This window comes from Chaetura pelagica, unplaced genomic scaffold (genome assembly GCF_000747805.2).
Source record: "Chaetura pelagica isolate M959 unplaced genomic scaffold, ChaPel_1.0 scaffold7, whole genome shotgun sequence".
NCBI lineage: Eukaryota > Metazoa > Chordata > Aves > Apodiformes > Apodidae > Chaetura > Chaetura pelagica.
In genome coordinates this window covers 2,393,960-2,410,616 of record NW_009953920.1, presented here as the reverse complement: position 1 = coordinate 2,410,616, position 16,657 = coordinate 2,393,960, and the positions used below count along the sequence as shown (strand labels likewise).

The following is a 16,657-nucleotide window of genomic DNA, read 5'->3' as shown; positions in this document are numbered from 1 at the left end:
AGGAATGAAATGGCTGATGAAAACTGTCAAATGGCAACATTAAAAAACCTCCCTCTCTAATACAGTAAGGCTTAAAGGTTCTGATTTATATCCTTTTTCATTGTGCACCACCACCAAAAAAAACCAACAAAACAAAAGAAGAAAGAATCCTTGGCTAAATGGGCAATGTGAAGGGATGAACTTGACTACAAGACTAGGATGTGCACAGAAACCACATGTGGCCAGACAAGTCTAGCCCAACACCATAGTGCAAACAGAAACGGGTACCTTGGGAAAGACTGTCAAAAAAGTTGCATTTTCCAAGCATACTGCCAACAACCAGAAACTCTGGCTTTAGGAATCTGAGATGTTGCTTATATCTGTACCATCACATGAAGAATAATAGCAGCAAAAAGCATTTTTTATCATTGCAAATATTAACCAGTCTTACATTTTTCACTTAAATTGGACTAAACTACTGTCACATGAAGAACACAGCTTTCTGTCAGTGTCCTTGCAGTGCAAAGGTCAGACTAAGGCAATGTATACAAGGATCTGGTGGCATCTGGAAGCTTATTCTGCAAGTAGCACACACTGTTTGTAAAAAGTGTACTTTGTAAATTAGGATAGCCTTCAACCCAACCTGGACAGAAGGTTTTGGAATCCTGTAAACTCACTATATAATGGCAAAATCTGTACATAGCAAATTTGCCATTACTCCAGAAGTTTTCAGGAGCTTTTTGCCCTAGTATTTCTTCTATCTTCAGTTGGTTTCAAGAAGAGTATGACTAGGGACACATAATAAAGGTTGTGTTTTAAACTAATCAATGTCAAACCTTAACCTCCAACAGTAACTAAGCTAGGTATCTAATTTTCTAACACTGTAAAAAAATCTGATCCTGAGAAGACAGACAAGAACTATCTAAGAAATAGTGGGCAGAAACAGGAAAAACAGACTAACTGGGATACACCAGCTACATTTTGTGTAGACACTAAACTAGGCTGATCAACAGTCACTTAAGAGTAGCTCTATTAGACTAGGATCACACTTATTCCCCAAAATAAAAAATAAGGCTATGATCAAAACCGGTTCTGTATAGCCTGGACAGTCTATAGGGGCCTATTAACCAACAGCTTTGCTCTAATTGCTATAAATATTTCAACTCCAGTGTTAATTTGCCTTGAAAAAATTCTATTGTAAGTTTTCAACTCTCTTCAGCTTTCTGCATGTTTCTTTTAGTCAAGGAATACTACACTGCTATTAATACTACACTTCTGTGTAATAAACATTCCACCTTAACCCCCCCGAAAAAATCAAATGAGAAAATGAATGTTCTTGTATTAGGCCACTTCTTCCATAATTCCGTTAGTTTGCTTTTTGAATATTGGTGTAAATTGCCACTCAAGCCATCTTCAAATGATTCTGCTAGCTGTTCTCACCAAACACAACTTCTTGAAAGCCATATAGAAGAAGGAAGGGAAACGTTGTCTGTCGGATAACCAGAGTAACATACGCCACAGGAGAGTGCAGCTTGGAGCAATCATTCTCCCAGACTCCAGGACTATGTAAGGCTCTTTACCTATCTCTGCTGTAGACAAGAGGCAACTAGTCCTTCTTCAACCCCCACACCTTTTTTAATTCTCTTCCATTCCCAACTACTTTAAGCTTTTCCAAACACCAATTCAAGATCAAGTCAAACAGCAAATGAAAACACAGAGCAAGGAGTCTTCCCTTACTCTGCAGCTTTTAAGCACCATTAAGAGGAGATGAAAGACTCCTGACTACAATCTGTGTACACCCTGCAAATTAAATACCATCAACACAATACTGTCAAGTGATACTTAATTTGCACTCACTAGCATTATGTTTGCTCTTTCTCCAAGTCAAAACTGAATGATATGATTGTGTTTTGCTATTAAGACCAAGCCATATTTCAACCATTTTTCAGGAGAACCAGGCATTTGGAAAGAGGTGATCAGGTGGTAAACTTGCTAAGGCACATCAAAACCCCCCTTTTTCTTCAGTGTTTAGTCTCAAGGAAAACTCTTGCATCAGTGTCAGACCTGGTTGCTTAGATGTATAATATAAAACTACAACAAGCTGACAATCACACACTGACAACCATTTTGACTTAAATTCTTCTGGGTACAGAGCCAGACTTTTTTAAAGGTGCAACTCATGGAAAATTAGACAGACCTTTCCAAAAGTATTTGCACCAGATAAATAAAAGGAAAACCTTTAGAGACCCAAAGGTGTAACTAATAGCACAAGAAAGACATTTTGCCAAGAATTTGTAAACTTGTTGATATTGGCAAACACAATGCTTAACAGTCTTCCAAAGTCACCTCAAAAAACCAAGCATTTAGTAAGTTTCATGGTAAAGCAGCATGAGCTATATGATTCAACAGATGATGTTTTGAGGCCAGTGGTTTAATTAACATGCAGACAAAGCCAGCACCCAACTTCAATTTTTGAATTCCCCTCCTTTTTTAGAAGTCTTGCAAGGCATATGGGACAATCAATCATTGCAAAACATGGTTTTTAATCCTACAGTTTCCATCATCTTTATTTGCCAAGATTCTGAAGACTTCCCTAAAACTTATTTATCAAAAGACTGATAGTATTCTGTATCATGAAAGCAATCATGCTGCAGTTTCCTTTTCAAATGGACATCATATATTGCAATATCATATAAACTTATTCAAGTCAAACACTAGACATCTCTGCTAATGCTCTGCTAATGAACTTTTACATGCCAGTAAAGCAATGCTGAATCTTTCAGTGAGAACTGGATATGCTCTATTTTATCAGATAAATTTTTCTTCTGATCAGTTGAAAAGTTTTTAAGTAACTGTACTTTTATCTCTTTATTTGGGTAAAAACTGCTCTTCAGTAAGGAAAAATATTTACTCCAGTAAATCATGGCAATTTATATACCAATAGTGTGTTGGCCAACTGTTAGGCAGTAAATGACAAACATTTAAGCTTTACAGTAATTTAAAAAAATACCAAAGTGTTAGGAAAGTATTTAACACATTAATACACAGTTTACCAGTCCAGTACGAAGACTTCATTCTGAAGCATAACACTAGCAGTGCCTCTGCCACCTTTCTGCTTCACTGAAGCTCAAGTCAATACAAAAACAAACCTATTTTTCAACAGCCATGTAACATCTAGACATTTTTATGGCACTTGAAAAGTGAGTCAGGTCTCACCCAAAGCACACATTCACAATTTAAGGTACAATGCAAACCCAGTTTTGAATTCATTACATTTCACTTAAATGAAGTTTATATTTGCCATAATCATAAAAACTACCCTATTGCATCCCAAAGGTTCAATTTTATCATTTGAGGAATAACTAGATAAAAATTGTGTTAATTACAAATTATCATTTGCATGACATATGACCAACAAGAAAGTCAACAGATAAGATATTAATGAGAAAAAACCCAGCATGAATCTTACCTTTAAGTCAAGATGAACCACGTTGTTTCTGTGCAAGAATGAAACTCCTTCTAAGATCTGTTTCATAAGTCGTTTAACATCTTTTTCTTTGAAGGCTTCCTCTCTCTCTGCCACACACTGGTCAAAGATTTCACCTCCAGCAGCACTATGAAACAATATGAATTTTATTATTTCAACAACTAAGATACAGCACCCACTTTGTTGCACTATTTTATTCAGAGTAGGCAACAGTACTTTAAGTTATTAAACATCTGGCAAGCTTTTACAGCCTAGGAGACTTCTCTACAGTATGGCAACTTCAGAGAAAAGCAAAGATCTTAGTAATTTAGGTTAGAGAATATGACTACTACTGACATTTTGGGGACTATTTTGGAAACACTACTGACTATGCTTTAGATGAATGCCACATTTGTTTAAGGGCAGTGTTTACAAAAAATACTTGCCTTTTGCCATTCCTATTAAACTACATGGAAATTTGGCCAAGGTAAGCCTTTGTAAACACAACCCAAAACAGCTCCACCTCCAGTCCTCCTTAAAATGCTTTGCACACCCTCAAAAGACTAAATGTAAAGCCTGTAATTGAAATGTGTATGAAGTCTCTGCTATACAGGGATGTATTAAGCTTCTAAATAGCTTTCATCTAAAAGTACTTTGGAAAACTTTAGGTCTTAGCTTGCTTCTTTATCTTCTGTTTATGTATGTTTAAATAAAGTAACAAAAATTTAAAATAACTAGAGGTGAATAAGTGTTTTAAAAAGTACTCTGAAGCCACAAGCAGTACTATCTGTTTAGTAATGACTCTAGAGAACCAAAATTGTTTTACAGCAAAATCATGTGGCATCAAAAGTAAAATAAGCAGAGGCTCTATCTTAAAACAATAATGCATCTTCTTCTAGACAATTAATTCTATCAATAAATTACCATATTCACACAAGTAACTAGCAAACCTTTACAAGAACACAGGAAAATTGTTCCTGCAAGACTCTTCCATGTATCGTTGCTGTGGAGTGAGCTTAACTGATTCCCTAAACTAAAACAGTTTAGCTGTGAGCCAACCTAGTCACAAGTGATTAGAAATACAATGTCAAAACGAACTCCGAAAAGATTCTCCCACACACCCATCCATGTATTGCCAAGCTCCTTAACAAGACTTTCAACTCAGTTATTTTATACTCCCTAGCCACAGTTCAGGGGAAAAAAACAGTAGTAATCAAAACACAGGTTAAAATAGCTGCTGTATGTGCATGTAATTGCAATGATTTCTGTATATATGTAGACCAGGAGTTCTCTGATGTTTTTAACATTTACTCATTTTTCCTGTAAGAACATGTTTGCCATTAAGCTCCATCTTTTCTAATGGTCATTGTGTAAAAACAACTTTGCAAACCTCCAGGCACCCCCACCCACCTTGAAAGAAAATGTTCCTAGGGGATAAAAGCAAAGAATTGTCCTTAGGACAAAAAAGTCTTTAGGAAAACAAGCCACCTTAATCTGAAAAAAGAATGATAAGGAAAATATTTAGGAGCACAATGTTTTGAAATCCAGTGTGATTTAAAATGCCTTATTTCTCTAGTACACACTTCCTCATCCAAGTATACAAAAAAAATGCAAGACATAAGAACTCTTTCCAAACTCAAAAGCTATGGTAACCTGAACTATTTAGCTATTTTAATTTGTTTATGAATTTGCTGTTGTGCTATTAAATTCTCTAAACTTTCATGTGAAATCCAACTGCTCTTCATCAGTGAAAAACATGCTAGCATTTTTTAGCTGCTTATCAGCATAAATGAACTAAAAGTAATTTGGAAGTCTGAAGCATTAATCTTGGTTACAATTATGTTGACTTTTAATTCAATGGAGACTGCTTATCTTCCTTCAAACGTATCTTAATGCACTATATGGAATTCAGCATCCCACTTCTTTCAAGTGCACTTACAATACACTAAGAGTCGCTTAGCATATCATTAGAAAAATAGTGAAAAAAATCTATTTTCGTGCACCTGAAAAAATTAAACATACCCCCAGCTTTAATGGATGAGACATCAAGATAGTCTTCTGAAAAACTCAGAGGTACAAACTCTCACACAACAGATATGTAGATAACAAGTTTAAAAAATACACTTTTTTTTCAAATGCTGAGTGAGACCATATTTTTCAGAATGTTAGGGGTTGGAAGGGACCTCTGGAGATCATCAAGTCCAACCCTCATAACAAAGCAGGACCAAATCTAGAGCAGGTCACTCAAAAATGCATCCAGACAGGTCTTGAAAGTCTCCAGAGAAGAAGACTCCACAACCACTCTGAGCAGCCTGTTCCAGTGCTCTGTTACAGTAAAGAAGTTCTTCCTGGTGTTGAGGTAGAATGTCCTGTGCTCTAGCTTGAGTCCATTGTCCTTCATCCTATCAGAGGGCACAAGTGAAAAGAGGTTGTCCCTGCCTTCTTGATGCCCAGCCCTCAAGTATTTATATACACTAATTAGATCCCCCCGTCTTCTCCTCTCCAGACTAAAAAGCCTCAGGTCTCTCAGCTTTTCCTCATAAGGCAGGTGTTCCAGTCCCTTAATCATCCTCGTAGCCCTTCGTTGGGCTCTCTCAAGTAATTCCCTGTATCTCCAACTGGGGAGCCCAGAACTGGGCACAAAACTCAGGTGAGGTCTCACTAGGGTAGAGGGGGAGGAGAACCTCCCTCAATTTGCTGGACACACTCTTCTTAATGCAACCCAGGATACCACTGGCCTTCTTGACCACCAGGGCACATTGCTGTCCTGTGGATACCTTGTTGTCCATATACAGTCTGCAAGAGTGAAAAATTTACTTCCTGACTCTTATGCTCTGTCAAAAGCCTCTTTCAATAGGATTATCTTTGGAAGAATAATGGAAACTCATCTGCTTTCTGTACACAGAGCTTATTTGACAAGATCACATCAAGGTAGTTGTATTGCTATCAGCAATACAGCTTCAAGAAGACGTTTTTCAGTGTAAGGTTATCATAGTGTACCAATGTCCCCAAAACCAGAGAAAACTGTAAATCTGTATCTGACAAGAGGACATCTGGGAAGAAAAGCATCCAAATGCATGAAGTTGTAGATACTGCTTTTAAGTTCTTAGTTCTCAAACAAATGTGCTTTTTCCCCCCTTAATCTTTCCAATCAGGAAGCCCAAGAACTGAACAAAACAACAACAAAAGGTATCTAATACCATCTGAGAAATCTTCTTTATAAACTTTTTTTAAGAGCTCCAGTCTTGATTTGAGACTGCCATTTAGAACAACTTTAATTACTCTAATAGGCAAGATGCAAAAACTGGAACAGCACAGTTATTTCTGGCTACAATGGTTTTGCTCCAAGTTTTATCTGTTGAATCCCATGCCAAAAGAAGTGTCTCCTGCCAGCAGTCTTACCTTAACCAGTCACCCCTCCAGTAAGTAGGACAGTATGTCCAAGGCAATACAAGTAGCAACATTATCCAGGTCCTAATAACTATAGGTGAAAAATAACACTTCAGAATATCCAAGAAACCATGACGTCTTCAAGATGATAAAATACAATATTTTTTCTTTTTTAAAGTGTAACAAAAGCCTACTATATCTAAACCAGACCCCGGCAGGTAATTACTCAGTTAAGAAGCTCATCACAAAAAAAAGTACTTCATGGCACAGATTTTGAAGTTACACATATAGGTTTCTGTAATATCTGACCCATTAATGACCTACCAATATCACCTATCTTTTCCATACATGTATCAATATATGGTGATGAACACTTACAAAAACTACCAGTTCTTGAGCATCAGATGCTCTGCTGCTCTTCTTCAAAAGAAACTGGAGAAAGTCAGGTAGATTACATACAAATATTAAGCTCAAAAGTTGTCACATTTCCTTTATTCCTTGTATATCTGACGTGCCAGGTTTCCCAAACTGTATCTCTTTTTTTCAGTAAAAGTCCAATTTTCTTTTTAATTCATTCAGTTTTCACTAAAATACAGAAACATGTCTGACCTAGCTCAATTCCAGGCTTTACATACTACCCCTTCACACTTATTCACACCTTCAACTTCTACTTAAATCCTGTCTGACGTCTTGTGACAACAAACAAACTGTTGTCAGGGTGGATGCAGACAGCCACCAATTTGCTATCCAACTGAAGCCAACACTGTAATGCCTCATTTCTTCCTATTACTCAGAACTTTCAATATTAACACTTAGTGGCCAATTTTAAGTTTGTTTTCTGTCAAAAATGGATCCTACTCAAAAGATAACCCTCAATGTAACATCACTATTTCACTTGATGAAGGCAGAACACTAAGTGTTTCCCTCATCCCTTATGACAGATTGAACATCAACACAAGAAACTTTAAAACCTTAGCAGATAAAGCTAGTGGCTAACAATTAAGTATTTAGTTTTCTCCTTCCCAAGATAAAGAATGGCCACAGACTGTCAAGCTTAAATGAAGCTGAAATACCCTTGAGAAGCTTGCAGTCTAGGTATGTTCTTTAATCCTCTGCATACAGAATGTCAGAAATTTACTAACATTCATACCTGTTCTGTTGCAACATGTCTCTGAAACATGCTGACACTAAAGAAGCATCCAGACATATTTACTGAAGTCAGGGAAAGCCTGTTTTTGTAAATTACAACTCTAACACACAGCTATTTATCTGAAACAAGGTATGGCTGTTTGATGCATATAAAAACAATAATGCTGCTAATTACTGAATGGCTTGGTGACTACCGAACAACCTAGTTAATACTTTGGATTAAAAATGTTTTGCAATTGTAAGAAAATTGAGTTAAGAAGAAAACTAGCAATTTTGCATTAAAATTATCACAAAACCCATTGCTTGTATCCAGTTTTGAATCTTGCTGCTCACATTGTATTCCTACAGGATCCAAAAATGCAAACTGTATTCTAGCTAGATCTGTTCTGTTAGTGTTTAAAGCACACTTTTATTAATCTCTAATAACAGTGGTTAGAAGTCCAGAAGCACTGTCACACTTTTGCATTTCAAGAGATACTGGAATATTTCAAAAATCATTAATTCCATAAGGACATAATGAAATGGAAAAAATCTCTTCTAGAAGGAAGTTTACCTTAGCAGAGCCAGTCTCATTTCATTTCACTGAGTTTTAAAAATAGTTTGACTTCTAAGCAAGGTCAGGTTGGAACACAAGATTTCTCACCATTCCTTTTTGTTATCAAGCAAAAAAAGAGCTGCACAAACTCTGTTCATCTGAACAAGACAGGGTAACTAGTTTCTGAACTATAAAGCCTCACTACTCCACTCTTAATTACTTAAAATCCATAGTACATGAACAGGATCTTAACAAGAGCTCAATAGCAACAAACATTTGGCTGCATCTGAACTGAGACATCAAATATATAAGTGACTGGCATATTAGCTGAACAGTCAAAACAGCTGCAGAAACACCCATCTGGACAAACTCAAGGACAGAAAAAACACAGAGGCAAGTGTAGAGTCACAAGTTAAATGTAATTTCAAATAAATTATTCTAGGTCTGAATCCTCCTACTCTTTTTATTCCCCCAAAAGAAAATTACTTATAGAGTTTTTCTTTGTAAATCATAGGGGGTTTTGATGGCTTCTTTTTAATAATGTCAATGCTTTCAACACCTATTTTATAACTTGTAAAACACCCAGATTTCATCCTGTCTTTATGACTGTCAATTAAATAAACTTCAGTTTTTGGATAGATTTGTTGCTTCTTTCCTCTTCCTCTTTTACAATTGTACACAGTTCATATTTCACTAAAGATTTTTTTAACTACATAAATTATAGCTCAGCTTTGAAAGATACTACATAATTGGATAAATTTATTATAATCTGTAGTAGTTACAAGACTGCACATAACTTCTTGTAATACTGCTTTTCTTGGCAATTCTTTTTCAACTCAAGCAAGTGTAACAGGCAAGCAATCAAATCATTCATATTGATACACGGTATTTTTACATTATTAGTTATATCAAAACACTGCAGAAGGTTATTGAGAAATTATTAATGGTACTTACTACTCAAGGACTAAGATCATTTCTGTCGCAGTTTCATAAACTTCATGCAAGTTAATGACCCAAAGGTTGCATTGTGCCAGCTCAAGGACTGCAATTTCATGGATTATTTCCATCCGACAATCTTGGCCCTTTCTTCTTTTTCTCATGAATTTTGCTGCAAACTCTCTTTCAGTGTCTTTCTGGATGCACTTCTTCACCACTGCAAATTTCCCCCTGAAATTGAAGAATTTAAAGTTAAAATTGAGTCCCTTAATGACAATTTTGCCCTCATAAGCTAACATTTCAGGAAACTTGAACTAAATTGGATATATTTAAAATACATCTAAATTTATCTAATATATCTGTTAGATAGATATATCAATTAGATAAATGTATCTAAATTTTAAAAAATCCAAATTTAGAAGTATGCCTGATAGTCCCTCTACACTGAAAAGTTAAGAACACCACAACCCAGAATAAGCTCCATGAAAAATAAGAAATTAAAGCCCCCTATCAATTCAAGGAACCTGGATTTCAAAAATACAGAATAAACTGTTATCCTCAAGCCTTTCATTAAAAAAGCTCAGAAAACAGATGTGTACAAATAGGCAATTTATGTTCTCTGTGACTATGCTGCAGTAACTCATTTAATGTTTTCTAAGGTATCCCACCATATTCAAGACAACAGCAACCAGCACTCCCAATGAGTAACTGCTCAGAATCCTGCCCCATTTGCCATGCAATATCCAGACTCTGCATTTTCAAAGATGTCACTCGGTATTATCACCACGGTGCCTCAACTGATGACAGCCAGTTTTCTGATTAACAGTTCTCAACACCCCTTAGCCTTACTGCGTAGGAAACATGGATGATTTAGGAAAAAAATTAAGCAGATTAGCCAACATAAGGCTTTGTAACAGAATTTTTATGACATCATAATGTGAATACAAGCACACTGAGCAGAACTGAGCATAGGTAATGAGCGTCATTTCTGACAAAACACAAACAATGAGTTACACCACAGCAGCAGACTAGCTAAAACCACATTTCTGCACTTACATCAGAAGACTTTCACCACAGCATTTTGGACTGAGGTGTCTGCCTGAACTTCCTTGAGTCCCACACTCAAGTTACATTCATATAGTACTGATTTTTAGACTGGAAACGTCTATTAATCAATATTGGTCATCTCATGCAATGAATGACTTCTCACACTTTGAAGCAGAGCAATCTTTTTTTAGTTTTTACAAACATTACACCTGATGGCAAGACCTATTGTTTTATTTATATGTGAAAAAATTCTCATAAAGCTTCAGGAACAGCTTGGCGATATTTATTTTGATTCTTAACTTAGGGTAGCGTTGCTGAAACCAAAATAGGAGTTCGCATCTGGTTTGGAATACAATTACATAGGTTTTACCTCTCCTATCTCCAAGTTGAATTTCACAGAATTAACTAATTCGGCTCATGTTGAAGTTACCGCTCCAAATCAGCTTCAAATCTATTGCCACATTGCTATCCATGAAGTGTAATTGGTAGAAGAAATTGTGGTCAGCTTGCTTTTAACAGGCATTTATTTCAAAATTACCCAGTCTAAATGGATTAGGTCAAATAAGCACCCACAAAGTGGGTATTTGCTAGGCAATCTCACTGAAATAATCACTTATAACCGCTGATACAGCCACAGTTATTCTTTGAATAATATTTTGCATAAGCACATTATCTACAGCACAGTATGTATTCAGACCAGATCAGAGCACAGCCCAGATGGCTGTGAAGGAAGACAAACAGTACGAACATGCTTCCAATTTCCTCAATCCATTTTTGGGGACAAAATCCTCAATTACTAAAATAGTTGTTAAGACAACATTACAGCTCTGCAAATGCATGAAAGTAATTTCATTGGATTTTGCAGCAGTAGGAAGGTGTGGTGAGAAGATCACTATAAAATGCATTAATATAGTCACCACAGAAGGAACAGACGCCTAAAGGCTAACAACCTGTTACGTGCCTGGAACACATCTATCCAAAACCACTTTGGAAGAAGTAACACTACGACAGAGAGCAATGCTCATATAGTCAGTGAAAAGGCTTAAGTTATTCCAGATGAAGACATGCATCTGTATACTTTGTGTACAACATAAAGCTATGCATTTACATAAAGCTATGCATTTACCAAGAGTGTTAGAATCTTTGCTGTACCAAAACCAAAAAAGCACAGGAAAAAAAGCAACAATGCTGATATGAAAAAAAAAATAAAAATCAACAGATAAAAATTAATTGAGAAACTAACAGATAAGCACTTTAACAGCAAGTAATTTCACTGCCTGGCAGATACTAAGCCTTTATACCAAAAATCTAGACCCCTGGGTTCAGCCACCTCTTTTCCTTAAACAGCCTCTGAATGCAGTTTCCTTCCACATGAATGTCACCTTAGCACATTGTCAAAAGCTTTTAATTCTAGCAAAGGACGTAGAGAAAATAGTTATAAAAGTCTAAAACCTCCATAATACAGCTTTCAAGAAGTGCTGCGTTGTTTTGAACCACATAGAAAAATCTATCTGATAGCAAGTTAACTAGCCTAATGAGCACCAATGTTGCCAATGCATCTCACATTAGTCACTATGGAAATCAAAGAGTATTCGTGGGGCAGCAAGGAGCAGCAAAAACCACCACTGTGTGGACACGCGTGTCCTGTTTAGCTGAGCTGGCCAGAAGCCTGACAGGTGACGTAATCAAAAGGACAGGTTACACGGGAGTTCAGCTGGCTGACAGATACTAATACTCAGTTGTTTAAGACCAAGAATTCTGCCTGGTTCCTTTACAGTTATACCTATAATTAGAGCTATTATAACTACATTCTGTAGAACTAATCTTTTCTGAATAGAATCCCCAAAAAAGATCAAAGTTGACAAACCTGATTTTTACAGCTCATAGAGCTAATTACTGTGCAGCAATCTAGATTCATGCCTGAGACAATTTCAGAGCCAAGATCCAAAGATACCATCCACTCTATGGTTAAGCCAAAAGATAAATTTGTAAAGAACTTCTTTCTTAAAAAGACCAAATAAGTAGACAGGACAGATATAAACAAGCTTTCCTGTAAAGTACACATTGCATATGCTTCAGCTTTGCTTTTGTTAAATTTATGATTTTCAGTAGTCCTTATAAAAATCTTTTTAACAGTGAAAACAGTATTAGATCACAGGATTGTTAGTTTAGCTGTACTGAGAAGAGCTAGCTGTGAGAACATTGCACTGAAGGAAGAACAATTTTGACAGGAAATACTTAATGTGCATATCCAAAGTTAAAAACTAACTACCAGTCATCCAAACACAAACAAAAATGCTTTGAAGGGGGACATGAATAGGAAACTAGAAGTGGTTCTCAGTCCTCACAAGAGCCTCATTCAAGAATCATGATTTAAGATAAATCATATCTGATTACAAAGAAGCCCAATGTCATCTTTTCAGATTGCCAACAGAATTAGCATTGTTTCATCTGGCATACATCATGGCTTAAAGCAAAAGCCTCAAATCACAAAGCAAATGTCAAATCAGATAAGAACGAGTGCTCATGTCACACCAGTTAATTTTGGTTGTCATAGGCTCAGAAGATCAGAGAATTAACATTACTTTAATAATTGTTTTTCAAGTGACCTATAAAACCATGTCACCGTAACAAATGCAGGAATAACAGCAATTCCTGTAAATATACTTACTTTATAAAGTTGAGAAAACTTTTCTGAGATCCACAAAACTATATACACTACAAACTTTTTTAAAGTACATTTTTTTCCCCTACTAGTTTTCATTTCCAAAGACCAAGGTGTGGGGATTCCATTTATGATGTTGATGAATCATTTACTCACAAATTTATTCTCAAATGATGGAACCAGCTGCTTATAAGTCTTCGTTTTAATCTATTTTCCACTTTCACAACTGTTTCACCCAAACTGTGCTACTGCAGAGAGCAGCTGAAAACAGAAATGTGGGCATATACATTCTTACTGATGCACAAAACTGTATAAGCGTCATGTAGCACTAAGATGCACGTTATAAAAAACTGCCTAAGAAATAAGCAAGTTCATGCCAGACATTGTGGGGAAAAAAACTATTCAAGATATCCGTTATCTGCACATGAAGCTACAGCCAGGTCGCTGGCCAGAAACAAAGAACAGAATAATATCTCCTTATTATTGTTTTCAGTCTCCTCAGACAACATACTTGTTATTCTTAGCTCTGGGTGGAGAATGAGCTTGTCTGCTTTAAGAAAAAACTGGGAATGAGAGTCACCTGAATTGCACTTGACATACATTTATTTACATGTATGAGCTGCATACATTCCACTAGAAGATTGTTTAAGTTAGAGCAACCACTTAAGGTGACTGTTACCTTCCAGTGAGAAGAAAGCAAGGCCAGTCATTTATGCCTCCCCCCAATCCAGCTCTAGAAGTATTATTTTCTGAACATGATTTACAATCTCTTTATGTAAAACCAGTTATGCACATACTAAAGTGCAATAATCTATCATTGATACAAAAAATTAGCTAATAGTCTAGTAATATTTTATTTGCAATTAGTTAGGACATCTTTGTTAAGAAGAAGAACAGAGCAACTCAGTACAATTATTATAGACTCCTTGAAGCTCTAGGTAATATAAAATATATTGTTCCCCATTTTGCAGTACAGTTCTGGCTTAGGCACAGATGGTAAGGGAATGAAGAGTTAAGCAACTTGGTGTCTTGCCCCCTGCAAAGGTTACACTCCTTTAAACCAACCTAACTCAAGTGAGCACCAGCTGAAAACACTTCTGAGTGAGCTGACAAGAGGTGGCACCCATAAAGCATCCACCAGAGGTTAGTTTGATTTTAAACAGCAGGCAACTTTAAATAGAGATTTGTGTGAGAACACTCTGACTTCAGGACAGTAAAATTAATAAGCCCGTGAAGACCAGCCCAAAACTTCTTTTATTAAAACATTTTATTAAAACCCTCACAATTTCCATGTCAGTTTAAGCAATTGAATTTCCTTTCCAGAGTAGCCCTTATAACCAAATTTTCAGTATTTTTCCTGAATTAACCTGTTTTCCCTAGCAGGTATGTTTTGATAGACTTGAAAATGCCTGTTCAGCTACTGGATGAGGCAGCAGCCTTTTGAAGCACATAAAGTTTGCATTCTCAAAGCAGTTCTTTTTCCCCTGTGAGCAGAACTAACAAAGCCAGATTTTCCCATGGCTTTGCACCCAAGTCCTACCAGGTTCACCACATTATGACCAGGTTCCTCTCAGGCTCATCTACTACTCTTTCGGCGATACATCTCCAGCATTTCCATATCCAACGTGCCACCCAGGGGCCAGCAGCTACAGTAGCTCCCTTCCCTGTACTGCTAGAACTCCAATGCCATTTTCCCATGTTCTCCTCTCTTTCCACTTCCCTCCACACACAGGTGACAAGGGGACAGAGGCCTAAAGTACCACAAGTTCAATATGCATGTGTTGACTAACTGGATAGAGGCCAAAGAGCACACAAACCTGCCGAGTTCACGCAGCAGCCTCACTCACAGCAACGGTGGTAAATCTGTTTGCTTTTCTCTGCCTGCTGTCAGTTTTAAGCTTGACTTAGACAAATATTGCTCTCACAAAACTCTATCTGAAGCTCAGCTTTTAAATGGTTTCCCTAATTCTAGGAAGCAGGATGGATGAACACAGAGCGTATAAACATTCTGTTAGTAAATTCAGCTACCAAATTAGAATTAAAATACACTATGTTGTGTCCACAAGGACTGCTTTTCATCTGAGACAAAAACCTGTCATACCTGGGTGCTAATTTGTCCAAGTCCTTTGTAGAGATAAACTCTACCCATAAGTAGAGACATACACACTTTAGGACCAGATAAAAGTGAAACAATTTCTGCTAAGCATACACATTATGAAGAAAATGACAGGGACAGTTACAAGCAGCAGAGAGGCATTCCATTTGCCACCTAAGCTTTGTAACAGAGTTTACAATAGATTGTTTTTAATAGGAGTACTTGAGCTGAAGTATCCACTTTTTCCCATAAAAATGTAGTAACAAAGCATTCAAAATTGTTTAATTAAAAGCTAAGCATGCACATTAAAATGCATAACTTCTATATTCTAAGAGAGAAGACAGTGAAAACACCTGTGAAGTTGAGGAGAAGAAAAAAAAAAAGTCTGAACCAAAACAGGTGCAACTGCTGCACAAAAACAAGACAGACACTTAGAACTGTCACTTAGCATAACTGCAGGTCCAAAATCACAACCTTCATGCAAAGGTTAAAAATAACTCCACACAAAAAGCCATGCTCAGATTTTCTTGCTTAAACTGCAGATCAAGATTTGTTGCAGTACTTATTTGTTGTTCACAGTGTAACGCTAATAATTTCAGTTGTACTTTTGTGTGTGAGAAGGAAGCTGCATCTAGTCCACTTTCTGATCACGTCAAGGAACATCACCCAGCTCTCACTCCATGAGAAAACTGCAAAGTATTTTCTGAAAAGTCATCTGATCTTCAAACAGACCCGAGAAGCAGCGATAACAGGATATCCAGTGCTATACTGCTCCCATGTCTTCTTGGCTGTTGCTGAGAATCTAGGCTGTTTTGTAACCTGCATTTAAGTTAGCTTCAGTTTCTGGGCCCTGGACACTGTGGTCATAGGCTAAAAAAAAAGCTTTCTCACTTCACAGGATGTTTCTCCCACCTGCTTCCCAAGTAAATGCTTTAGGCCACTATGTTTAAACAGGTATTATTCTATTAGTAATTTAGGGTTACCAAGCAAACATTAAGCTGACACCTAGACAACCTAAAAATTTGTTAGAGCTGCTTACAGCAGCTATGTTTGTTTTCAAACTCCAGCGGGTTTTGACTGCTGTATGAAGTGAGCACACTGCAAGCAGAACTTGCAAAAACCCCATACATTAAGGAGTCTTTCTTGTTGCGTATCCTGTGGAACATAACCTAATCTTTTTTAATCTGAATACTCTTTAGATAAAGCACGTGTGGTTGTGAATAATATCACTCTTTTAATCAGTGACGATTTCAGTATAACGTACTGTTTTAGTGGTGCTGAAATGTCACATGCATAGGTGCTGAGGTGCAAAAACCTGTTCATGAGGTGTTCTGCTTCAAACCTTGCTCGCTTATCAGTCAGGTGTGGAAAGGATACATCGATCCCACCTTGCAT

General features: G+C 36.8%; 1 protein-coding gene across 1 annotated transcript in view; it reads right to left on the bottom strand.

Moving 5' to 3' along the window:
• STK17A (serine/threonine kinase 17a) overlaps window positions 1–16,657 on the bottom strand; it is a 21,508-nt gene extending 4,851 nt beyond the window's left edge. Inside the window, exons 1-3 of the mRNA XM_010001547.1 lie at window positions 16,527–16,657; window positions 9,474–9,686; window positions 3,449–3,593 (exon numbers count right to left, since the gene is read on the bottom strand). Coding sequence (XP_009999849.1) covers window positions 3,449–3,593; window positions 9,474–9,686; window positions 16,527–16,657 — 489 coding nt within the window. The remainder of the gene's footprint in view (window positions 1–3,448; window positions 3,594–9,473; window positions 9,687–16,526) is intronic.